General features: G+C 39.2%; 2 protein-coding genes across 5 annotated transcripts in view; one reads left to right on the top strand and one right to left on the bottom strand.

Annotated features, from left to right (window-relative positions):
- The first annotated feature begins 81 nt into the window (after nt 1-81).
- Nucleotides 82-25,141, top strand: VPS37A (VPS37A subunit of ESCRT-I). Of its 4 annotated transcripts, none has more exons than XM_073341926.2 (12): nt 84-397; nt 5,523-5,597; nt 6,939-7,053; nt 9,121-9,221; nt 10,312-10,519; nt 10,730-10,800; nt 12,348-12,475; nt 12,559-12,617; nt 12,699-12,767; nt 16,380-16,523; nt 17,722-17,802; nt 18,126-25,141. In XM_073341926.2, the coding sequence occupies exons 1-11, from the start codon at nt 270-272 to the stop codon at nt 17,800-17,802; spliced, it is 1,179 nt and encodes a 392-aa protein (XP_073198027.1). In that variant the 5' UTR covers nt 84-269; the 3' UTR covers nt 18,126-25,141. The 4 variants fall into 4 exon arrangements, with proteins under 4 accessions (XP_073198028.1, XP_073198029.1, XP_073198027.1 ...); XM_073341924.2 differs by having other exon boundaries at nt 16,362-16,523; XM_073341927.1 differs by lacking the exons at nt 16,380-16,523; nt 17,722-17,802; nt 18,126-25,141 and adding an exon at nt 14,560-16,166 and having other exon boundaries at nt 82-397.
- The window catches only part of MTMR7 (myotubularin related protein 7), an 89,240-nt gene continuing 85,939 nt past the window's right edge, over nt 22,354-25,654 (bottom strand). The window contains exon 14 of the mRNA XM_073341923.2: nt 22,354-25,654. Coding sequence (XP_073198024.2) covers nt 25,298-25,654 — 357 coding nt within the window. The 3' untranslated portion in view covers nt 22,354-25,297.

The following is a 25,654-nucleotide window of genomic DNA, read 5'->3' as shown; positions in this document are numbered from 1 at the left end:
CCAATCGCGCTCCGCGTTCCGGGGCACGTCAAGCGACTCCGGGAGTAGCGCCGCCGTGTCTCAATAGGTGCGTCCGCCGAGCGGTGATGACGTATGGCGAATCACGCGGGGCGTGTGTTGATGTCTGAGAGGGCAGTGGCTCGCGCTGCTTACTTCCTGTCTCCGAGCAGAGCCCAGGGCTGAGGGCACCGAAACCGGCACCGCCAGCGGCCGGGCAGAGCGGCGTTCTCCCCCTCGGGGCGGCGGGTGGCCCGGGCGCCGCGGGGAGGATGAACTGGCTGTTCCCCCTGTCCAAGGGCGGCGGCTCCTCGTCCCCCGCGGCCCCGCTCCCCGCCCTCACCGGCCTCCAGCAGCAGAAGCAGCGGCAGATCGAGTCCCTGCGCAGCGCCCATTCCGCGTGAGTGACCGGCGGGGGGGGCGGGAGTCATCCCCGAGCCGCCCCCGTTATTTCCCTCCCGGGCTGCCCGGCCGTACCTGCCTCCCCTCCTCCCTCCGGCGTCTGCTTCGCTCTCCGCGGAGCCCCAGGGCAGCCGCCGCCCGAGAGTTACTCGGCGCCGCGCCAGGGGCTGGCGAGTCCGGGGCTGTGGGGAGCCGTTCTGTGACTGTTAGCCCTGCAAAGTCCACCTGGGACACGAGAGGCAAGCCGGGGGCTTCCTTCTCCTGCATCGTCATCAGAGATAGTGCTAGGCGCTGTGACAGCCGGGCAGTCTCATCTCCTTCCTTGCCTTTGCACGTCTGTAAAGGGCGGACCTTCCCTCCAATTATTCCTTAAGCGGTTCTGTTAACGATGCAGAAGACCAGCTGTGCCCTCCTTTATTTTGGCTCTTCAGGAATAAAAAGTAGCCAATTGAATGTTGTTGCTAATTCAGATGAGGTGGCGGTATCTGTTGCCTTTTTCATATCCATGCAAAAACATAACAGAAGTGACTAAAGTTGTGACACTTATGAAAGCCATAATGTAGAAGTAATTGTACTAGCATATCTGTTTATACCAATATAATTTATTCTCTTGAACTTAAGCTGCATCAGTACGGACATTTTTGTACCGATATGAATGGCCTCCACACTGGTGGGTTTTGCGAGTGTAACTATCCTGGCAAAGCCCTCCTACTGTAGACAAAGTCTTACAATGAGAAACTTAACGCTCAGTTTGTTCTTTTATCAAAGAGAAGAGTGTGAGGCATCATGGTTCTGATGTATTAGTACCTTCACAAGTACCTGGAACTAAAGGGCTCTTCTGTTTAGTGGTGAAAGGTATAACAAGAATCAAAGTAAAGTGTCTCAGAGTGGAGCCAGGAGCAGAGCGCAGGGTGGGAATCCCAGACCCTGCTGCTGCGCAGGGCCAGGGGGTAGCCAGGACCCCAGACCCTGATTCTGCTGCTGTGCGGAGCCAGGAGTGGGGAAGAGCAGGCAGGACCCCAGAGCCTGACCCTGCCGCTGCTGCAGGAGGGAAGGGCAGCCGGGACCCCACAGCCCGACCCTGCCGCTGCTGCAGGAGGGAAGGGCAGCCGGGACCCCACAGCCCAACCCTGCCTCTCTGCAGAGCCGGGGAGGGGGGAAGCCCATAGCCTGACACTACCGCTGTGCGGGGCCGGGCAGAGGCCCGCAGTCCAGACCCCGAGCCCACCATGCAGGGCCAGGAGGCAGCTGGTGAACCGGCCTGTGACCTTTTGCACACAGCTGAGCTAGGCCGCAGCTGTGTGTTAATTGGGCCACATGTGAGCCATGGGTTGAAAACTTCTGGTCTATAAGAATCCAAAACTAGGTTTGCCTAGTTAAATTTAACTGGAAATGTGTATTCTTAAACATAAGTCTTGCAGCACTATAACCCAGTGTTGCTCAACTTGTGGCTTTAGAGCCATGTGCAGTTCTCATGGTGCATTCATATTTGCACTGATCACATAAGCATTACCATACTTTCAAGATGTGCAAGAGAGTGCTAAACAGATAAAGCGTGATCCCTTCAAGAACCTGGCATGAGAAACAGAGGAGAGAACTTTTTCCTCTTCCATCAGCCGGACAGGAATGCAGGGCAGGAGAAGAAAACCACACTCCCTTTCAAGAGCCAAGAGAGGGGAACAAAGTTAAGTTTAGTAGTTGCAGAGCACCGCTAAATCCTGATATAATATCCTGATACTTCATTGTGATGCTCGAGTTGTGGTGTTACTCAGATGTTGAGATACTGCTATTGTTTGTTTAAGGTTGTGCCTGCTAAGAGCTAGGCTTTTCCGAAACACTCCGTAAGGATGGTCCGTGTTCTGAGGAACTCATGATCTAAGGACAGACAAGTAGACAGAAATTAGGGGAAAGAGAATGTGAATAAAAATAGGCAAATCATATACAATTCACTGCCCAAAAATGTCATTAACACAGAGTTAAAGATGGCTGGCAATGCCGTATACCTTTCCAGAACATCGAGTGCAATTATACTTAAACCTCTGAAAATAAAGAGTTAAGGAATTCTGCATTAAAAAAGTTTCTGGCAGTGAATTTTCCTTGATTTTGAGGAAGTGGAGATAGTGAGGGCGTGTGTGAGTGGGGGCGCAGAGAAGGAGGCTTCTGGGTACACCTTGCTGAGGCCAGGTCTATACTAAACAGTTAGGTTGACTCAGCTATGTCACTGTGGGGTATGAACAATCCACACCCCTGTGCAGCATAGTTAAGCCAACATAACCCCTGGTGTAGATAGCATTAGGATGACCAGAGAAACACTCCTGTTGCTGTAAACATAGCCTGACACTCTGCTACCAGCTCTGCCTTTCTCCCAGCCACTCAGTGCCCCCGATACAGCAGGAGGGGCCATAGGGAAGAAGGAAAATAGTAACCAGTAAGGCAGCAAAGGGGGAGTGGAGAGGAGCAGAGTCCCAGACTCTGTACTCCACTTTGGGGGCTAATATAGAAGGAAGGGGCTCTGTACAACCCTCTGTGGAATAGGAGGGCTGCAAAGGTGTGAAGTAGCCCATTTGACTCATTTGGACAGTCTCAGATGAATTGGGACCTGGAGATAAATACAACAGCCACGCTCAGAAGTGTGAACTGACTCATTCATCTAATTGGGTGTTCTCCTTCCCCCTCCTGCTAAAGGTTGCCCAAGACCCAATTGTGGAATACCAGTTTTCAAGACACACTCATTATGCTTCTGAGTTTTAGAGCACTTTCAATATTGAAATCAGCTCCTTATTTGGAGTGTGCTATCTGAGGAATCCCTTGACTCCAAATTTGCACCAAAAAGTGTTATAATGAGATAATCTTTACTACTGATCAGCTAAGAACTGTACAAATTTGATTCCTGTGACTTTTTTAGGCAGACTATGTTGGGGGGGAGGGATAGCTCAGTGGTTTGAGCTTTGGCCTGCTATACCCAGGGTTGTGAGTTCAATCCTTGAGGGGGCCATTTAGGGATCTGGGGCAAAAATTGGGGATTGGTCCTGCTTTGAGCAGGGGGTTGGACTAGATGACCTCCTGAGGTCCCTTCCAACCCTGATATTCTATGATTCTATATCTGGAGCAAAAGAGCTCAAATTTGGACCACTAGCCCTACCCCATACCCCATGAGGCAGAGAAATTTTCTAGGCAGTCTGAGTAAGTATGTGGATTTTAGACAACTTGGAAATATTGGCTGTAAAACAGTAAACTAATCTCAAATTTAACTTTAGCAGAGCTCCTGGCCAGCATAATATATACATTACAAGTTTGTACAAGTCAGCTTGATTCATTGTAAGCAGCTTGGTAGAGTGGAACTTTAAATGTGGACAAGACAGGAGCTTTGTGGAGTAGTTCAGGGAGGGTGTATCATGCCTAGGGAACAGTGCAGAGGAAGGCATGGAGGTGATTTTGAGAGAAGCTAACAAATGGGCAGACGAGACTGGGAGCACTGGCAGAGCAGAGGGAACCGAGGACAATGCAAAGCCTGACACAAAAGATTTGAGGTGGTGAGAAGCTTAATTTCCATGTGATAGTAGATGGAGACCCATTGTGGGGAGTTATGTAATTAAATTGATGGGCAGTGAAGATGAGTTTTTGGATGCACTTTATATGGACTAAAGGCATGCCATGTGTATGTTTCAGAGGCCAACAATGAGAATGTTGCAAAAGTCAAGTGTCAAACACAATTTCAGAACATCTTTTACAATTACTTATTTCACGATGAGATTCCACTTCATTAAAGTAGTGGCCCTTCAATGAGTATCACTGCTCTGTCCCCTAAAGGAAGATCTTGGAGCGTGTGATTGTTTTTCCCCCAAATTTCAGACTTTTCTGTTAATATCTGTGAAGTTGCTACAGGAATGACTGTTTTGTCTTTAAACATTTCTACATTATTTATAATCTGTGCATTGAAGCACTGATCCTGTGCCTGAGAACCTGAAAGTGAAACAGAAAGTTTAACTTTAGAACTTTAGAAACTTTAGAAACAGGTCAGAGTGACTAATCAATTTACATTATAGTGGTGGTAGTGCAATAACAAAAGATGAATAACCTTCTTTTATTAGCAAACAAGATACTTTTAGCAACACAAGTAAGGCATTTTGTTTTAAATATGACTTCCAGTTTGAAAGTGTCTTTTATAGATATGTATTTCACTTTCCCTATTAATCTGTCAAAAATGACATGCTATGGGTTTATTGTACTAAATTTTAATAACTCTTAAAATAGACTGTAACACAATTGTGCAAGAATGACTCTTTCTATAGCTAGCTCACGTAGCTCTTATATAGCGCTTCAACTATAGATAAAATGTGCTATATAAAATTCATCTATTATGGCAAAGCCATAGAACAGCACTTTTGACAGGCTAATAGGAAAAGTTGCAGTGAATTGGTGAAGTGGGTATTTAATTTATCATAAACGAGGACAAGAAGTTCACACACTGCGAAGTTGTTGACAAAACTTTTGTCTTTCATGGGTACTTTAAAAAGCCCCCCTTCCCCGCAAAAGACAAAAGTTTTGCTGACACAAGTTGCAGTGTGAACGTGGCTTTGTCGGCAGGAGCACTCTCCTGCTCACAAAGCTAACACCGCTCGCAGGGCTGGAAGTATTTTGTCGGCAAAAGTGCCGACAAAGTACCAACAAAAAGCATTTACACACACTGACTTTTAGCAACAAGGCTGTGTCGACACTGCCTTGTCGTTAAAAGCTGCATTGTGTAGACAAGCCCTTAGTCTTGTTGTTTCAGCCTGCTTGGCTGCACACTGAAACAAAGGCAACCAGGAATCTGTTCAGAGTATGAAGATTATCTTTGCAATTAGAAGGATTAATTATGTTTTGGGGAAATGGAGATGACATTACATTTACGAAGCCTGGATTTTTCTCGTGCCTTTATGTAAGCTGCCTGCAGTCACGTATCTTAACAGTTCACAACTGTCCTTCTCTTTTTCATTTTATCTAGGTCAGCATTCTGTGAAGATGTTAAATAATTGCAACAATTTGTTTTCTTTCATTTTTTACAAGTATAGTAGAAAAATAAATCAAAGTAATGTCTGGATCTACTGTTAATTGGACTCTAACAATTTTTTCCTTTATAGCATTGCCGAAATACAGAAAGATGTGGAATATAGGTTGCCATTCACCGTAAACAACCTGACCATTAATATTAACGTGTGAGTAGCGTGAGATCTACTTAAACATAACTTTAGGAACTTAAAATCTTGCCTCGTAAATAGTAACAATAATAAAACTTAAGGCCCCATTCCCGCAAACACTTACAGATGTGCATATCTTTACTGTACTAGTAAACGCTCAAAGTACATGTCATATTTTCAGGCTCAGTTCTAAAGCAAGCCTACATTTTTTCAGCAGGAAGCTAAGTCACATAAAATGGCAAGCAGTTTCTAAAGTTTGAATTGAATTACTAATAGAAACTTTCCTTTTAATTCTCTTTATTTTCTGTACTAAAACATCAGTCATACAAGATAATTATTTCATTCATCTTTTCTACTGTAAATTAAGTTTTTTACAGTGTTTACTCTGAATTTGCATGCCATGGTCTCTGGCACCCTAGGCTGTTTTAGTTGCACATTTTTACTGCTTTAGCCTAGAGCATTTGCTCTGGTGCCTGGTCACGGAACCTAATTCTCCTGTGGTTCCCAGGGCATCGCCCTTTTCTCTCGAAGGGCTTGTCTATGTGGGACATTAGTGTATGGCAAGCCAGGGTGTGACTCTGTGGCACACTAGCTTGCCACATGGTAATGTCCTGTGTAGACCCTGTTCCAGTGCACTGAAAGTTCCATAGTGTACTTTCACATGCTTGAAGTGAGCTGTAGCTCATGAAAGCTTATGCTCAAATAAATTGGTTAGTCTCTAAGGTGCCACAAGTACTCCTTTTCTTTTTGCAAATACAGACTAACACGGCTGTTACTCTGAAACCTTTCACATGCTGGTGTTTGAAACAGGAGTATGTATAAGTGCACTACCAAACTTTTAGGGCATTGGAGGGTCCGCAATGCAAGTGGTAGATTCACACCCTGGCTTGCTGCAGTGAGTCTCCTGTTGTAAGCAAGCCCAAAGTTTGTATATCCCAAAACACCATGGAGGTATTTAAGCCTATTCAGCTGCACTGGAGAGTACAATCTGCTCTCTCCTTTTCTCAGTTCAGTTGCCTTCCTCGGTGCCATTTAACATTCTGATTAACATTCTCTTCCTTTTATTGAAGAGACATGATGCAGTTTTTTTTCCTGCTGTTTAAACTGATCTGATCCCAGAAAAGACATATTCAAAGAGGTCACTACTCATGTTACTGTCTCTTTTTTTTCCCACAAATTTAGTAATATATACCTGAAGTAAAAATCCCTCTTGTGCACCTCACTCTGTCTCCGTAGTTTTTCCTGTTAGGAAGTAGGATAATCTGATATTTTTTCTTAATGCAACACATTCTTAATAAGACAAGCTTATAATAGACAGTTAAAAATGCCAATAATAATAAAGTATTTTTGTGTTTACAGCTTGCTTCCTCCTCAGTTTCCTCAGGAAAAACCGGTGATCAGTGTTTTCCCACCAGTAAGACATCACTTAATGGACAAACAAGGAGTGTATGTGGCATGTCCATTAATAAGCAATGTATGTATAATTCATAATGTCACACCCTAACGGTTATATAGCAGATTTCATATATGTAGCACTCTGACTTCTCTAGTACATCTAATAACAAATTACTAGGAATAGAAAACTTAATCTATATGTGCTTTGTGTAAAAACAGAAAAACCCACAATATTTCTGAATAATCACTCAGAACAACTTCTATTGCACTGCTGTAAGCTTCAGTGACTTGGAGGGTTACTGTAGGGTTTCTTAAATATGGATAGCACCATGTGTTGTGACTTAAGTCTGATTTGCAAAGACATCTTCCTGCTTTGTTGTGAAATTGTTGTAATCTAAAATTAGATTACTTTGCAATTTACTGATGCATGCAACACTAAGCAGGTCTTAAAGATGTTACCTATCCTAGATAACAAATGAAAGACATATTGTGTTTTCTCTGCCAGGGTGTGTGTGTGTATATGTATGTATATCAGAGTTGTTTTACTCCAGTTCATTTAGTAGAAAATTCTTTCTAGGAAATTCCCAGTCATTTTTGGATACTTAGAAATAACAGAGCCAATTTTGTAGTTTTGACTATTTGAATGGCTTTTTATTTCAGATTAATGTGTTAACTTATTGAGCTTTCAGATGAGCATTAGGTCTGTTTAGTCATTTTTCTATGAAACAATTCCATATATAGATAGCCCATATCTGATAATGGAAGATATGCATAGATTTCCAGTACCCACTCTCAGCTCAGGAGGCTTCAACTCTTAAAGAAATGACTTATTAAAAATGCTAAGGGCTTGTTTACACACATTTTGAGTTACCACTTTAATGATCTGTTTCTGTACTGTTATACAACCTTCTAATGTGGATGCAATTATACATGAGTTATAACTCATGTTTAGGCATACAACAATATCATATGAATAATGATGCGGCCTCTGGCGGGACACAGCTGAAAGTATCAGTTCAGGACAAATTGCTTAGAGCAGGACAGTTACAGCCCAAGGCTGGGTTTCCTTTACTATTAAGGCACACCAAACCAGCCAAACAGAGAGGACTTCGGTCTCACCCCACTGGCTAACCATAAGTCATACAAGCAATTCCCTTAGACACTCCAGTTTCCCAGTGTCACCACTCGTGATGGGGACGAATAGTTCTGAAAACCAATACCCCAGTAAAAAAAAAAAAAAAAAAAGTTCTCCCGATCCCAAAGGGCCAAGCCCCAGACCCAGGTCAATATATAAGTCAGACCTTACCCACAAATCACACTGTTGCCAATTCTTTAGAATCTAAAATGTAAAGGTTTATTCATAAAAGAATGAGATATAGATGAAAGTTAAAATTGGTTAAATGGAATCAATTACATACAGTAATGGCAAAGTTCTTGGTTCAGGCTTGTAGCAGTGATGGAATAAACTGCAAGTTCAAATCAAGTCTCTGGAGTACATCCACAGCTTGGATGGGTCATTCAGTGGCTTTGTTCAGAGCTTCAGTGTAGCAAAGTTCCTCCAGAGGTAAAAAACAGGATTGAAGACAAGATGGAGGAGATGCAGCTGCCTTTTATAGTCTTCTTGCCATGTAGCCTGTGCTTCCTTTGTTCCAAAAACAAGCTACCTAGCACATGGCATGGAAAAACTTTAGAGTTCTGTCCATTGGCATGTCCCTGCATGCCTTGCTGAGTCACAAGGTATATCTGCCTTCTCTCAATGGGTCAGCTGTATAGCTGATGGCCCTTAATGGGCCATCAAGCAGGCTAGGCAGTGCTGATGCCAAATTGTCTGGGATGTCACCCAGAAGCATAGCACAAGTTTGAAATACAGGCAGTATAAAGCCAATACTTATAACTTTAAATACAAAAATGATACATGCATACAGGTAGCATAAACATAACCAGCAAATCATAACCTTGTCATAGACACCTTACTTAACCTCTTTTGTACAAAATTTGATGTCACTATGTGACCTTGGTTGCAACAATCTATACAGTCACAGTTTATGTCAATGACGTCACAATTGCATTCATGTACTTTTTTTTTGGTGAGCTTCTTTGATACTTTAGGAGTGCTAAATATAATATAGATTTTGTTCTCTACCAGTTCACAATGCACTCTGACCTTGGAAAAATTATTCAGAGTTTACTGGATGAGTTTTGGAAGAATCCTCCAGTTTTGGCTCCTAGCTCAACGTCATTTCCATAGTAAGTATACATAAAGGTAAAATTGAGAAATCAGACCATTTTCAAGTGTATGCAAAACCTGGACAAGCAATTTCCAGATTAATCTTTAGATTTTCTTAGGAAATGTATGAATGTAACAGTATGTCAAGGAACAAACTGGAAACAATTAGTATGTAAATTAGTTGAAGGAGAGGCAAAATGTCCAAAGAATGGTTTTGTTTCAGGCTGGAAATGTATAATTCAGCTAATTGATTTGTATGGATCTGGCCACTTCGGGTCAATTTTAAAATGATAAATATAGTTGGCTTTCCTGTATTAGCATGTTAGTTTGACTTTAGTGCTTTTATGTTTCTGAAGATTAATGAATGTGTACCACTAGCAAAACAAGCACTTCAGGCAATGATTCCTGTAAGTAGTTGTTTGTTCCTGGGTGCCCTGCTGATTACCTCAGGATCTGAAACTCCCAAACTAGAAGGCAACTTTTCTTTAATTCATTTGTGAATCTGTCCAATAGATAATTAGATTAAAATATTATCTATTGGACAGATTCACAAATGACACTATAGCCTTGTCCATACTTCAGAAATTATTGATCACAGACAAGCAATATCATATGCAATTTTGAATTTAAAAAAAAGTTAATCACTTCAGAAACTGCTTAAAAGCTTTATCTGTTACTGATGCTCTTAAGTTTTGTAGGGTGAATAAACCCTAATAGACATTGCAACTCATTTTTTTTAAGGGCTTCTTAGTGGAAACCAGGTTTAAACTGATGTTTTCACAAACTTCTGAGAAGCATAAAACTTGAGTTTACATTTACAATTGGCTCTATATCAAATCTGAGAGCATATAACTGAGACAATTGAGCTTACTGCATTATGAAAAACTTTCTAAATATTGTATAAATAGCAACATATGGTAAAGTATCTCCCTCAGAATTATTTTTTTATTCTCATTTTTATTATTACTTTTAAGATAATAAATACTTGTGTACTACTTCAAAAGCTCAACAACCATGTACCTTGCATGTGCGCTAGTAATTTCAGATGTATTTTTAAAATATCATAAATGAAGAGTAAACAATTAGTTGCTGATGGTAATTTTTTTTTAGTCTTTACAGTAAACCAGCTGGAATGCCTCATTATACTCCTCAGGGTTTTCCGTTTCTTCCTCCATACCCACCACAAGAAACAAATAGATCTATAGCCTCTGTGCCAGTTGCTGAATCAGGTTACACTACAGACAAACCCGCTGCTCCATCCTATGGCTTGATCACAGACCTGCCATTACCTGTTCCAACAACAGAAGCACTATTACAGGTTTGTATGTGTAGTGAGATTTATCACTTAAGCAGTCTACACCTACATCCCTCAGAGCTAGTCCAGACATTTGAATACAAATCCTTCTCAGGGCAGATGTGTGCAGAGGCAACCATTCTTGCTATGGCAAGGGCTTTTTAGATGAGATTAGAAGCAAAAGAAAGAAATTACTATTCAAAGTTTAAATAATGCTTTTAAACTTCAATTCAGGTGGGCCAGAATGGCTTCAGTTACAAGATGCCTGATGTTCCTGATGCTTTTCCAGAGCTCTCAGAATTAAGGTAAGATCTTGGAGAGAAAAGTGTTTACTTTGTGGTAATGCATATGACAATTACTGCTTGAACTGGAAAAAGATTTTTTTTTTTCTTGTTGCTAGATAGCCACCAAAAAGTTTCATTAGGAGAAAAGAGTACTCATATTTACCATGACTTCCTTAGTTTCTGTAGGTTGCTAGACATTTTTTATTAACTCAGGTATTTTTCTTGCTCAGGGTTTTTAATAGGAAAATATATTGGGAACTATAGGTAATGCTGTCTTACATTACTCTGACAAGCTATAAAAGAGTCTCTTGCTGTGTCCTTCAAACTGTTTTCCTGTGCATCACCAGGCACCCAATGAGTGTAACATCTGGAAAATGAAAGTCACAAAAAAGGCAGGAAGGCATATACTGTATTTAGGGCAATCGCCCATAAAAAAGACTTCCACTTTTGTGAATATTTATAACTTATGTTGTAAATACTTGCTCTTACAATAAACATTTATCCATACTGCCACTTGGCTGATTTTGGTTTTTTAAGCTGTGGCAAGGCATTAACAAGTAGCCTTCACTGGAGAATTTCCTTCAGGCTTTTGAAACAGCCTCTGAAGCCAGATATATCTGTCTGAAAGAAATACATTCTTCAGTTAAAATTAGTCTGAGACAATGGATTTGCTCACACTCTGATGTCCTACTCTTAATAGTTGACTAAACCAAAAACTCTTTCTTGTAGAATGCAAATCAGTTGACCTTTCCTATACATTTCCAGGTTTGGCAGGATGAACAACAGTTTTAGTGTCTCTGGAAACAGAGAATTCCTTAAGGGTGTATCAACAAGCAGTTTAGATATGAGGCTTGTAAGCACTAGTAGCATATGTTTAATATATAGCAAAGGGGTTTTGGTTTCTTTTCTTTCTTTTTTTTTTTAAAGAAACATTACCAGCAAGTCTGAGCCTTCCAAGATGACTAAAGAGAAATGTGGACTCAATGTATCATCTTCTAAGCTTTTCCATAGCGCTTCAGAATTTGCCAACAATGTGATGTTTCTAGTCTAATTTCTCAAATTGTGTTGCATCAGAAATAGATAACACATTCAGGAGCACATTAAGGAAGTAAAGATTGAAACTAAAGACACTAAGGGCTTGGCTACACTTATATTTTATAGCACTCTAACTTGCTGGCTCGGGGGTGTGAAAAATCACCCTCCCGAGTGCAGCAAGTTAGAGCACTTTAAAGCGCTAGTGTAAACCGGCTCCGAGGCTTGGAGCTAATCCCCTCATGGAGGTGAATTACCAGGAGCGCTGGGAGAGCTCTCTCCCAGTGCTCACACGCAACCACACTCGCACTTCAAAGCGCAATTGTGGGAGTGCTCCCGAAGTTTCCAGTGTAGCCATGCCCTAATACCACCTTTCAAAGCCTGTCCACTGCAGATGGTAGAGTCCAGTGTAAGAAAAGATAAAACAACATGGCTTCTTTGCTGGAGGAAAAGAAATCCCAAATAAGTTACTAGCTTTCATTTTTGATTGGCCTTTTTGCTGTATATCCTTTTTTTTTTTTTTTTTTTAAATCCAGTATACCACAACTGACAGATATGAATGAGCAAGAGGATATTTTGCTGGAACAGTTTGTGAATCTGCCCCAGCTGAAGCAAATCATAGTGGATAAAGATGACTTAGTGAAAAGCATTGAAGAGTTAGCAAGTAAGACTTCAACATATTCATAACTATGGGTGTGTTTTCAGAACCATAGTCTCTTAAAATTAAACAGCTTATTTATTTTACAGAAAAAAATTTACTGTTGGAACCCAGTCTAGAGGCAAAAAGGCAAACAGTGCTTGATAAAGTAAGTGAATGAAAATAAATTTTCTGGAAAAGGAATAGCTGAAATGTTCTTTGTATTTAAGAAATCTTTTTCCCCCCCTAGTATGAACATCTTACTCAGATGAAAGCCACCTTTGAAAAGAAGATGCAAAGACAGCATGAGCTTAGTGAGGTATAACTTTTTTTTTAATTTCATGTTGACTTTTGAATAACATACTGCAAACTATGGACAAAAGTATAATAAAAATTGTAAAGAATATTATTCTGGCCAGATTCTGCTTTTATATGAGTCTGCATGGCTCCCATGATTTGAGTAAAGTGGAGCTATGTAATATTTCTGCGACAGTCAATTCTTAGGTGTAAAGTTAGCTTAAAAACAAAACAGACGGTAGTAGTACAACCAAATCCTATTTCACATTCAGTGGTACAGTAGCAAAAAATCTCTCAGATGCTGAGTGATAGTGCCATTAGAATTGTTCCTGACAAATTTGGTCAAAGGCAGGTATTGGGGAGAAAGATTGACACCCCCTCCCCCCAAAAAAATCCATTAACTAAACCAGTTAGCAGGATGACTTAATCAAACTCTTTGTTATGATGGGAGGAGTTGTAACAGACGAGGTAATAAAATCAAGAACACAGTTAAAACCTGGTTAAGAGTTCTAGGCCAGACACTATAAACTTACTTCAGGAGAAGGAACACCAGGGCTGAAGTCCAGCTTAGTTCTCCGCATAATATGTATAAAAGTACCAACTATAAGTGAACCATTCTCACGTAATATCAGTATCGCAGTTTAACAAGACTTGACTATTTTCAAAGCTAAAGTGTGTTTCAAAAAAAGAGATGAGGCCAGTGTAATTGACTTTGAGCCTAGCTGGATAAAGAAAAGGTGAATGGAATTGGTTAGCTTAAAAGTTGGTTTTGAGCTGCCATAAAACTTTTCCTCTTTGTCAAATTGGTGTTTCTTCAGGAAAAATACCAGTATGTTCAGCTTAAATTTCCCTTTGTCTTGATGCATTCAGTTCTTTGTTTCACGTAGATACCAAGTTACAGATACAAGCATGTTGTTGGGACTAGGAGAATAAACTTTTTTGAACTAGAAAAAGTAAACTAAATTGTTCAGTCAGTTTTATTCCAAAGGTATCTGAAAACCATGATTATAAAGATTTTGTACTTTCACCTGGCTCCACTTACTCAGGTTTGTGACCAGTCCTTACGTTTCTGGCGTGAACTTCAAGTGTGAAGCCTATTGATTACTTTCTATATTTTGCTTTAGAGCATCTTTTAATAATGACTTCTAGAAACAGTGATCTCAAAGGCCTTGGGGACCCTGCAGTCAGATCTGTGAGGGTGGGCTTTAACAACCACACACAGCATCACTGAAATCAGTGGAGCTCTGCCCAGGTGTAAGGGTAAGTCAGCCCAAATCAGCTACTCTTCCAAATGTTGTCTTCATTCTGTGTTCCCGTCTAGATTTTTTTTTAATCAATTTAAACATTCACTGATTCCTGTAGGTGGCAAATTTCTAAGTTGCTTAGCAGTCTTAATTTTAAGATACTACAGTAATGTTCTCTCCCACACCCATTAAGCTGTTTTCATGCATTCCTTTATCTACCTTGTGTAATACACCGGACCCTCGCTAGAACGCGCATCTGTATAACGGAAATTTGGATATAACGCGGTTGCAGTCATGGATCCCAAATTTAAGTACAGTACAATTTTTTTTTCACCTTATTAAATCGACCGCTGAGCTCTCTCCTGTCGACTCTAGTATGCCATCAGAATGAGGAGCACAAGCGCAGTCGATGGGAGAGCATCAGCTTAGTCACGTAGCTGAAGTTGCGTATCTTAGATCGACCCCGTGCGGTAGTGTAGACAAGCCCTAAGACGATTGCTGTAGGCATAGAACGCCATACCAATGTAATGTAACAAAAATTTACAGGTACAGTACTGTATTTATCTTTAGGAAGATGTCAAAAATGTCGGGCAAAAGGAAGGCTTACTCGGTGCAGGAGAAATTGGAAGCTATCGAACAACTTAAAAATTGCAAAACCCAGGCAAAGATTAGCCGCGATATTGGCATCAACGAGTTCATCTTTTGTGGATGGCTAAAGAATACTGACGAGCTCGGAACTTACATTCATAACCTGGATGAAGAGCATGGCCTTCAAAGAAAACGAGCCCATTTAGCGAATGATGCCAATCTTGATTCTGTGGTGTACCCATGGTTTGTGCAAGAACAGCAGAAAGGCATTCCAATCTCTGGTCCGATTGTGACGACGACGCACAATCATACCCTGCGAAGCTGAGGGAAATTTTACAGGCAGAGGGTTATTCAGAGGAACAGGTTTACAATGCAGACAAAACAGAAATTTATTATAAAATGTTGGCTGATAAAACCCTGGCTGTCAGAAAAGATGAATATAAGAAAGAAGGATATAAACAGGCAAAAGATCACCTTACTTTATTGTTTTGTGTGAATGCAACAGGCAACCATAAATTAAAACCATTGTGCATTGGAAAGTCTCGCATGCCTTGGTGCTTTCATCACGTAAATGTGAATTGCCTGCCATTTTCTTACAAGAACTCCAAAAATTCCTGGATGAGGAGAGATTTTTGAACAATGTTTCTTCACCGAATTTGTCCCTTCTGCGCAAAAGCATTTGCGGGCAAAACGCTTAGAAGAAAAGGCAGTTCTTTTGCTAGACAACTGTCCAGCGCATCCTCCAGCCGAAAGACTCAGAACCCATGACCGTAAAATACGGGTTCAATACTTACCTGAAAACACGACTTCCAAAATCTAGCCACTTGATCAAGGTGTTATCGCCATTTTTAAGCAGCACTAGCGACGGAACTTGGTACGACAAATGATAGAAAGCAAGTTGTCTGTCACCGATTTCCTGAAGAAGTTGACTATAAAAGACTTCTTTTACATTGGCAGCGATTCCTGGAATTTATTATGTGCTGAAACGATAAACTGCTGTTGGATGGTGGGACTGAGAGTGTCGTTTGGCCACCTGCTCCTGGAAGAAAATGAAGAAAGCAGATGACAGTCTGACGAGGAATTCGACTTCGAGGGATTTACAGAGGAGGAAGTTGGAAGAACAGACATGGAGTGGATGCAGGAGCTGTGCCAGCAACTGTCTGGGCTCGGGGTAACTGTTCTGCCACAAAATATTGAGTCCTGGATAAGAGGCAACAATGAAGCAGAAGAATTTTGTCCCGTTGCTGAAAGTCTAATGGATGACCAAATTCTTCAGGCGGTACAACCAAACAACATTCCAGAAGCTGAAGAATTGGCCTTCGCGGTGGAAGAAGAGGAAGATGAAGTGGACATCATTCCAACATCCGCTGCGACTGTAGCTGGGTTAGAGACTGCTTTGAGATGGTTTGAGACGCAAGACGTTGAGCCAAAAAAATTCTACAGCTACATAGTCTTTTGCAGTTTGCTAAGCAGAAGCAGCACAGCAGCAAGAAGCGAAAGCATCTCACCGACTCTTTTAAGAAAAACTAGACTAGTTTATTGTAATGTCTACTTTAAATCTCTAATAAAGCAACACTTTTTTTCTCGTTTATTGTTTCCTTCAAGTAGGAGATTATTTTCTAAGGTTTTCTTTACTTTATGGATGTGACATTTACTGTATACGGTAATTTCATTTTAACGTGGTCCCCGCTATAACACAGTACTTGGCATGGATCCCAAATCCTGCGTTCTAGCGAGGGTCTGGTGTATAAACGTGGTTTTCTATGATTATTTAAGATTAGCAGGAAACTTTTTTTCCTCAGAGTTGCAGTCCCAGTGCTTTGCAGGCCAGACTGAAAGTAGCTGCTCATGAAGCCGAAGAGGAGTCTGACACTATTGCAGAAGATTTCTTGGAAGGAAAAATGGAAATAGATGACTTTCTTAGTAGCTTCATGGAAAAGAGAACAGTATGTAATATACTCTCAAGCTGAAATGAATTGTACAAGTGGTGTGTATGAAACCAGTACTTGAGTTATCACTTTTAAGAGTGGAGCAGTTCTGTGATTCAGAATGCTGGATTCTGTGACCTGCTGCACACTTCTTAAAGTCTTAACTAATTTATTCTGATTCTTCCAAGATGGCAACATATCTTATTATATAGATTGTCCGTAACCTTAGAAATGGTTTGTAGTCTTGTAAATTCATTCTCACGTTCTTGGACTCTAGGTTATTCTTGTATGTGCCTTCTATATACTCCCTTTTTATTATGCCCAGTTCCCCTAATCTTAGAAGGTACTTTGTGACAGAGACTTACATCTCTTGTGGTTTTGCCACACTCACATAGCAGTGACCCCGTAACTTTCTTTGCTCTATGTATATTTTTTTGTGCCCTAAACTGTAAAAGGGAGAGTGTGCACTGATTTTTTTGTCAGAGACATAATATCATTGTTACAAGGTGGACAGAAATGTGTATGAGTGCTGAAATGTAGTCTTCCATCCCATTTTTTGAGCAAGAGCAATGAAATGTATCTTTGAGTGTACATTTTGAGTGATTTAGGTAATACTTAGTCCTGACTCAGTGCAGGGGACTGGACTAGTTGACCTATTTAGGTCCCTTCCAGTACTACATTTCTGTGATTTCTCCCACATATAGTATTGTCCTTCTATTCTTGCACAGAAATAAGGAAGAAAACCAGTTTAAAGAGGGGGAAGGAAGAGACTGGATCTGTAGAATAATCTGCTATGTTAAGAGTCTCAACCTCATCACTTTTAAATTTCCTTAACCCTTTAAGGATGAAATAATAGAGAATAATTAAAATTGATAGTCTTAAAATATGGTTCATGATCACTGCACATGCTCTTCGTCTCTGTCCTTGTTTTCAAAAGATAAATCATAGTAAAGGCATCTAATGATACTGTAAATATTTTCCTAATTACTTTTCTACATAAGCAACTGCTTCAGGAATGTTCTTGCAAATATGAGTGAATTTTGGTGGAATTGCTGGTGGGGAAGTGGTCCCCAGGTCAGTCTCTCTTTTAAGATTCCATGAAATAGGCAACTTTTGAACTAAAAAAGAAATAGGGATTGGGTGTGTAAAATACAAAAATAAAACACAGCAGGTTATTCTTTTCAGAGCTAACTGGTCCACTTTGTTTGTGTTTTAGATTTGCCACTGTAGAAGAGCCAAAGAGGAGAAACTTCAACAGGCAATAACAATGCACAGCCAATTTCATGCTCCATTATAGGTAAACTGCTACATGAAGACAAATTCCCACACACTTTGCATTACCTTCATAGCACTTACTCTATATTTACTAACTGCAAACCGTCGTGTTAAAATTATTGGTATTTCCCATAACATTTCTGGATGTAGACCAACTTCAAGTCAAAATTCCTTGTTTGTCTGTTTCTATACAAAGGAAGGAAATAATTGGTATCTTCAAAAAGTGTGGATTGGGGAGAACATCTACTTTCTGAAATACGTATCTGTAACTGGGGGGCGGGAAGGAGCTGCAAAATAGCTTTTTAGGGGTAAGCTGTCTAATTATAGAAACTTTTGTCTTCATAGACTATCCTGCAAACTAGACCTGCCAAGAGAAGAGTGAACAAACCCAACAAAGCACATTTTCTAACACCTATTTGCAAATAAGCATTTCATCGTAAATGGTTGTATTTATAGAACAGATTGTATACAGTGCTGGGACTGTTTTGTACAAATTAGAATGACTCTTTATATTCTCATTTTATTCAAGAAATCCTTCTATTGCAATCTTTGCACTAATATTTCTTGTATTTATTGTTGATAGTCCTTACCATATTTAAGTTCCTACTGCTATCCAGCCATTCTTTAGAGATTAAATATCTAAACATGTAACTTTGGCTAGCTTTGTACATTTTATAAAACATAATTCATATCTTTTGTATTTTGAATTTAAAACATTTGCTTGGGTTATTTTATGAAGACTCTTGAGGATAGTGAACTTTGTGGGGAGGAGATTGGTAGTGCTTTTTATCATTGTCCGTGAAATATCAGACTTCCCTTCCTTGATGCCAAAAATGTTCAATGCCAGTTTATTTTTATTTCAAATAATATCAAACTAAACGTTACCTGCATCTTGTTGGATAAGTAGAGTCAGTTTAAGGAACGGATGCTTTGGAAAAATAGTATGTTTACAGACTGCTGATATATCTATTATACTAAAAGTACAAATGGACTCTTCATTCTGAAGTGACAAGGCACCCATCACTAACTAGCTACAGAGCTGTCAGCCAGACATCACCTTTCATTTTAAGCAAAACCAAAGGAATTTGTTGTTGCACAACATTTAAAAAAAAAAAAAAGTCAGGCCACCTCTTTACATAGTTTTGGTGGTGTTTAGTGTCTTTCATCTGAGAAACACAAAGCACTTTATAAGCATTAATTTAATTCTCAAGTCCCTTCTGAGGTAGTAATTACCTGGATTTACTATACAAGGAAACTGATTTTTCAGTGGCTGTGCAGAGAGTCATGTTAAGGGCCATGAATAGAACTCTTATCTGGTGATTTCTAGATCTTTGACCTTTGATCACGAGACCTGTCTGTCAAGTGCTCTCCCTTTGAGGGGAGGGGATATATATATTTAAAATGCATGAACAGGAAAATTACGAAGGCCGCATAATGTTCTACAGGTGAAAAACTGAGCCCAAGGTACAATATTCTTTTTTTCTGGTCTATCTTACCAATTAATTGAGTCATGAAGTAAAAATACAGATTCTAGAGAAATAGATACATTTGCTACATCCTGAATTTTGGGATAGATTAAGTTACTGCAATTCTCTGTTTTATTTCTATCATAGTTGTAACTTTCTTCAGGAATCTTGATCTTGTTCTCTCTCTCCCGCACACCTCTTCTGACAAGGTGAAGAGAAGCAGGGTGGAAAAACATTAGACTCTTTCTGAAAAGAGAGAATTTTTTTCATGATCTTGAGTCTACAGCTACACTACTTAATTCCGTCAAATCTGACAAGCTAAACAGGGTCAGACCAGGTCAGTACTAAAGGTTTCATACCAGTAGGTGTCACTCTAACCTCTAAGTCAGTCCTGAATTGAATGCTCCCGGCATTGTGTTAATATAGCCACTGTGTTCCTGGAAATGCTCTTTTGGGGGGAGGGGCTTGAGGTAAAACTTAAATCTGACTCTTCGTAGTCATTAAAGATCCATTAGCACTTCTTACAAGTGTAGGAATGTTAAACCATATATGCTACCCAAATTTCAAATGGGGTAATATTCTTTTTACTTAAATTACGTTGATGGGTGCTTTTTAAATTCATATAGTTGCCCGGCAGTTTTATTTAGAAAAACTTATTCTCTATCCTCTGTACCATGGTGTGCTGTTTTAAACAGCTGCTGAATATGGTGGTGGGCAAAGTGATCTCTGGGCATAGTTTCAGTTTGTAAACCAGATAGAGCTCTTACAGGATGAGAAGCGCTGGGCAAATAAGAGACTATATGATTATTATATTCCTTGTACCACTTAAAGCATTACCCTGAAAGATGACTTACACATTTTAATCCTCAAAAAACATTTGAACATTAAAAATGTACAGCTGGGAGAAGTTTTGCCTCAAATTTTTTTTTTTTTTTTGCTGAAAAATGCAGATTTGGTCCACTAAAACAGTTGGTGAATTTGAATTGATTTCAGTTGGGAAGGGGCACCCATCAGAAGTGTTGAAACAGTTTACTTCAGCATTTCTGAAAGTTAAATGGTTCAACTTTTGTTTAAGAAAAATATTTTGGAATTTTCCTCAATTTTATTTTTAAAAACCCTCAATCTAAACTTAAATGTTTTGGCTTGACACTACTTTTTTTTATATTAGTTTGCCAGTAATTTCAAAACATTTTTGTTTCAGGCTGACCTTTTTTTTTTTTTTCACCTGAACCAAATATTAAGTTCCTTTGTAGCCCTTACAGTATGTTCTGCACACTGATTAATGAAAGTATGTAGGTGTGGTTTTCAAAACAATAAGTAGCTCACAATTTCCCTCTTCCTTTCCCTTGTAGTGCATGTACATTTAAGTAGATTTACTGCAACTCCACTTTGAAATAGCTGTCCCATTGAGAGTGCTGGAGCATGGAGGCTGCTTGTGGGCCTATAGAAAGTCTGTTTTCTATAATATTGCATGTTCTAGGCCTAATGAAACTTTAGGAAATACGTACTATTATAGGAAATACGTACTATTAGAGAAGAGAGACAGACTAATGCCTGACAGCCTGCACTGTGTAGCCTCACACTTTGTGACAAAGTGCATACAGATGTGTTATACCAAGTGAAAAATGGTGATATTCAGTAAATATGCAGTTCAGTAATTTTCAAAATAGGAACAGAGGACCTAATTTGTCATCACTATTCTTCTACTTTAGTTGATTACTTCTGTACTGCAGTAACTGATTTAATTTCTGTTTGCAGTTTAATGGTAACTAGCTTATATTAACTTCTATCTCGGCAGTAAAATCTTTTGTATTTAATGTAAATCTCTATCCTTCTCCTTTGGATCAACTGACAGCTGAAATGCAGAGCTGAATTCTCTGTGTAGGGGTTGTAACATTTCATATATTGAAAAGATTTCTTCCACCTGCAGTATAAAGCAGCGAAGTCAAATATGTTCCTTTGGGAATGTCTCATATACAACTATACCTGGCTGACAAGATCTCGCACTGGGATTACACTCTCCTGAAAGGGGCCATTTTAACATCTGCCATATACTTCCCAATCTGTTTCACATTTTTATTTTAAAGTCAGGTTGATAACTATCAAATTTCAACTCTATCCACCAGCACTATGAGCAACAGACTTTACTAAATATAAGCAGATTGTAAGTTACTAGCTGGGTCAGTTGCATAACCATATTATAAACAGGTTTGGAATTAATCACACAGCCCATAGTTCTTAGTGCTGCAGTAAGCCAAGTTGCTATGATTCTTTCCCAGTGAATTGTGGGAAGGCAGTGCAGGGCTATAAGCGCTTGAGGGGTTTGGCCTGCATATTCCCTGCAAACTGGCAGGTTACTAACCAATGTGTAAATAGCACAAAGGCTTTAGCCTGTACCCTAGGACAAGCCAGTTTGCTCTGATGTAAATCAATATTATGCTTGGCTGAGAGGGTTTTGTGCACAGGAGCCAGGTTAAGGGCATCAGCCAAATTAGAGCCCATGTTACTTCTTGAGTGAAGACAAAGCCTCTAATCACTGCTGGCACCACATTCTTCCTCGTCATGTAGGCCTGTAATTGGGTTTTTTTTTTTTTCAACTCCCTGTGCTTTGTACCACACAGTCTCTAAATCCTGCCTTCTCATTATGAAACTGACATGTGTGCATGTCTCTTGACACATTGCCCATCTGTACTAGTGCACCTTCATCTCCAGCCTCACAAACCAGCATTGCTTTCTACCTTCTCGCCCCATCCACTGAAAATATGGCTTCTAGCATTCTTTTTCTTGCTGATGGCTCTGACCACATAATTCCTCTCCTTGATTATTTTAAAAACCTTCATTGCCTGCCTCTGGTTTTGAGCCATCTCGTTCAAATTTCTTCGCCTCACCTTTAAAGCCTTTCCCAACTGTCTTGTTTTTTACTATATTGTGTGCTCCACAACTAATGCCCAATCATTCCTCTTTTTATTTGCTTCTCCCATGCCATCTCCATGCTTTCATCCATGCATCCTCTGTGTGTAGAAATGAATTAATTTGTGAAATTACCACCCCACCCCTTCAAATTCCCACTCCATATCCTGCTTGGAAAAAAGTTAGACAACCAATGATACCAGCTTTTAGGGATTTTTTTTATTATTATTAAATTAAAGATGGGTGAAATCATGGCTCCAATAAACTCAATGGGAACGAGGTTATTGATTTTAACAGGATTTCACTGTTGGAACCATCTGCCACAATAAACAGTTAACCTATATTACATGGTTATTTTAATTTCTTTCTTCCTCCCATCATACTCATTGTGTTGTGTCTCAAATTACAGAGTAGTCATGCAACAGTTATCGGGGGACTAAAACAGGATTTCATAATAGTGGCCACGTCTGTCTTCCGCAAAAATGGAGATAATGACTATCTGATGTAGGAGAACATGGGGGGGGAGGGGGAGAATCTCTCATTCCAATTGATATGCCTCTTGAATTTCCTAAGCCTTATGTTACAAAGCTGTGTGAGCAAGCCTCTCTTTAATGCACTAATGTGACTCAACAACATGCAACAGTTGCAGTTTATTTTTTTAAAGTATTTTTCATCAGGCTGGTATAATGCTACAACACACACATTTACAATGAAAATGACTAAACCAAAGTTCCAGGCACTGTAAGGTATACAAATGGGAACTGCTCTATAAAGATGGGTGTCTAAAACAGTCATATTTTACTTATAAAGATCATTACAATAATTTCACAAGCAACATGAAGCTAGTGCTTCCATTTTGCATATATAACATACTTAAGTTTTGCATCTATTTCTAGATATGTCTAACCACCCAGAGTAACACCATAATCTGCAATGTTACATTTTAATGTGCAATGATATTGCCAGAATCTCTGAAAACTATTATTCTTTTGTATTTTAAAGCAGAATCTATTTGCATCACTTGTTCTCGTTGTGTAGGTATTTGCATCGTTGTTCTTGTTGTGTGTATATTTCTTCAAGAAAACTCATTCAAGATCTCCTTTAACATCATAGGCTGTAAAGTTTATGTTCAAAATGTGAAATACACTTTTTCAAAGTACAATTAAAATCAGGACTTTCATTTATTAAAAATGCATAAACATTTTAAAATATATATAGGGCCAGAGTCTCAGCACAGTATAAATTGACATAGCTCCATTTACTTCAATTGAGCTACAAGGATTTATTCAAGTTGAGGATCTGGTCATTCAGTTTAATGCTAAAATAAGAGCAAGTTACGCTTTTGTCCAATTATGGTAGCTCTCCTATGAGGCTGGGGGCTAGCCGGTCTTTTTACACACAAAGCTGCTTATCCGAATGAAAACTTTCCTACAAAAGTGGACTAAATTACTAGAAATATATTAAAAATCAACAAATTTAAGAATAGCTATGGCATCTGACTAGGCAAACTCTGCCTGTAAAACCTGTTCTTGAAAGATTAACAAGAAATATAACTAAAGCAAACTTGCACCTTTTACCATTTTATGTTCAACTATAGCTCAAGCCCAAAGGGACTTCAAGAAGATTTTTAAATTATTCAATTGTAAATGCTGGCACATAAAATAAAAGACAAAGTAAAGTAATTTAGTATAAACAAGAGAATCAAAAATGTTAGTATTTTACTGGTTTCAAACAGAGTTTTAATTTTTTAAAATTGCATATTTCCAGACCTTTGTTACTAATAAGATGTTAAGTTATTAAAATGGATAGATGTTTTAAAAAATCATTTTAAACAGCATACTTTGTTGCTTTTTTCCATTTCATTCAATGAAAATAAATTACTTATTTCTAGTCCGTTTCACATAAAGGGTTTATGTCCTAGTAATATTCAACCATGTTTGGGTTGGCAAATACAGCAAGAGAAAAAAGAAAAGGAGTACTTGTGGCACCTTAGAGACTAACCAATTTATTAGAGCATAAGCTTTTGTGAGCTACAGCTCACTTCATCAGATGCAACAGCAAGAGAAAGTTTACATTCAGATGAAAATGTCTTCATTGAATTTATTTTAAAACAAGACATTTCTATCAGTATTAGGATTTGAGAAAATATTTTTTGCAATATCTAATTTCTGGGCCTCGTCTACTGAAAGTATCCCTTTAACTTCAGTTTTGGGGTAATATTTTAAAAAGTAATTTAGGCCCTTAGGTGCTTTTGGAAATTTTACCCTAAGTCTCATTGAAAGTCAATGGGACATAGGCACTTTTGAAAATTTTACCTGTGGTCTTTAAAAATTGCCCTTTTTTGGTCTGTTTTGGAATGATTATAGAAATAATACTATGTAAAGGCTAGAAAAACAACAAAGCTATTTGTTACTTAGATTGTAAGACCCTTGGGGGGAGACTGTCCTTGTTCTATGTTTATATAATGCCTAGAACAGTTGCGTCCTGCTCCATGACTTGGGCTCCTAGGAGCTATGGTAATACAAATCATAAATAAAGTAAACTCTGATGCCTATCATTCAGTGCAAAGTCATGGTTTACCAAAATGTTTGTGCGTTTATTTTTATATTCTTCCAGTTTTACTCAAAGACCCACCCACACAGATCCAACTGGAGGGTCAGGGTCCCATTTACGCACCCAAGTAATCCTGTTCATTTGCTTCCTTCAGTTCTACTTTTACTTTGCTAAAAGGATTTTAATAGAAAAATTTTCACAAAATTGTTAAATTTGAAAATTTTGAGAAACAAACCCAATATTTCCACAATGTACACAGCTACCTTCAAGGCAAAAATACTCAACAAAAACAGTTATGTACAGTAGGCATAATTATGGAAATATAAAAATAACATTTGGAAAGCAAAAATAAATGAATAATTCTGTATGGCTCTGATAAGGTTAAAAGAAGCAACCGCAAGGGGCTTAAATAAATGTTCATAATAGCAGAGATTACCTTTCTTTAACATTGTGTCTTATTACAGCTATTAAGTGCTTGTTCTGCCTGGACCTTTACATACACAGTTGCACAGCTCCTTTTCTTTGGAATTTTTTTTTAAAAATGTTCAAGGACAGTCCCTGTTCTTCATCTGATGAACAGATGTCATTTCAGACTGTGAGAAACACCGCTTCATCTGAATCTTTGCCACTATCTTCACTAGGCAGGCAACCACCGCTTGGGGACCTGCAGTTCAAATCTTCCACACCTGACTCCTGATCACTGATGGCTGATAGGTCAGGATCAGAGCTTTTCAGGTTGTCCTGGGTCAGAATCAGGGCTGAGTCTTCTTCGTCTCCTTGTGAAGGGCTCCGGGATGGGAATGATTTCACACTGTTAATGTAATCCTGGGGTGTATTAGCTATGCTGTTGTTAGAGGTAGAAAGCCCTAAATGTGTGTTTTGGTCTTGTTGCTTAGAGTTTTCTTTTCTATTGTTTAACTGCACTTTTTTGAGATCTGCCAATCT

The sequence above is a fragment of the Lepidochelys kempii genome, chromosome 4 (assembly GCF_965140285.1).
Source record: "Lepidochelys kempii isolate rLepKem1 chromosome 4, rLepKem1.hap1, whole genome shotgun sequence".
NCBI lineage: Eukaryota > Metazoa > Chordata > Testudines > Cheloniidae > Lepidochelys > Lepidochelys kempii.
Note: the sequence above shows the minus strand (reverse complement) of the source record. Positions and strands in the feature narration are given on the sequence as shown.

Bases quoted from the DNA above. Each gene is read 5' to 3' on its own strand.
- VPS37A (XM_073341924.2), top strand. From the start codon at position 270: ATGAACTGGCTGTTCCCCCTGTCCAAGGGCGGCGGCTCCTCGTCCCCC. The intron at 10,520-10,729 runs GTTTGTATGTGT...ACTTCAATTCAG, and splicing joins CAACAGAAGCACTATTACAG to GTGGGCCAGAATGGCTTCAG. The intron at 12,476-12,558 runs GTAAGACTTCAA...TTTATTTTACAG, and splicing joins AAGCATTGAAGAGTTAGCAA to AAAAAAATTTACTGTTGGAA.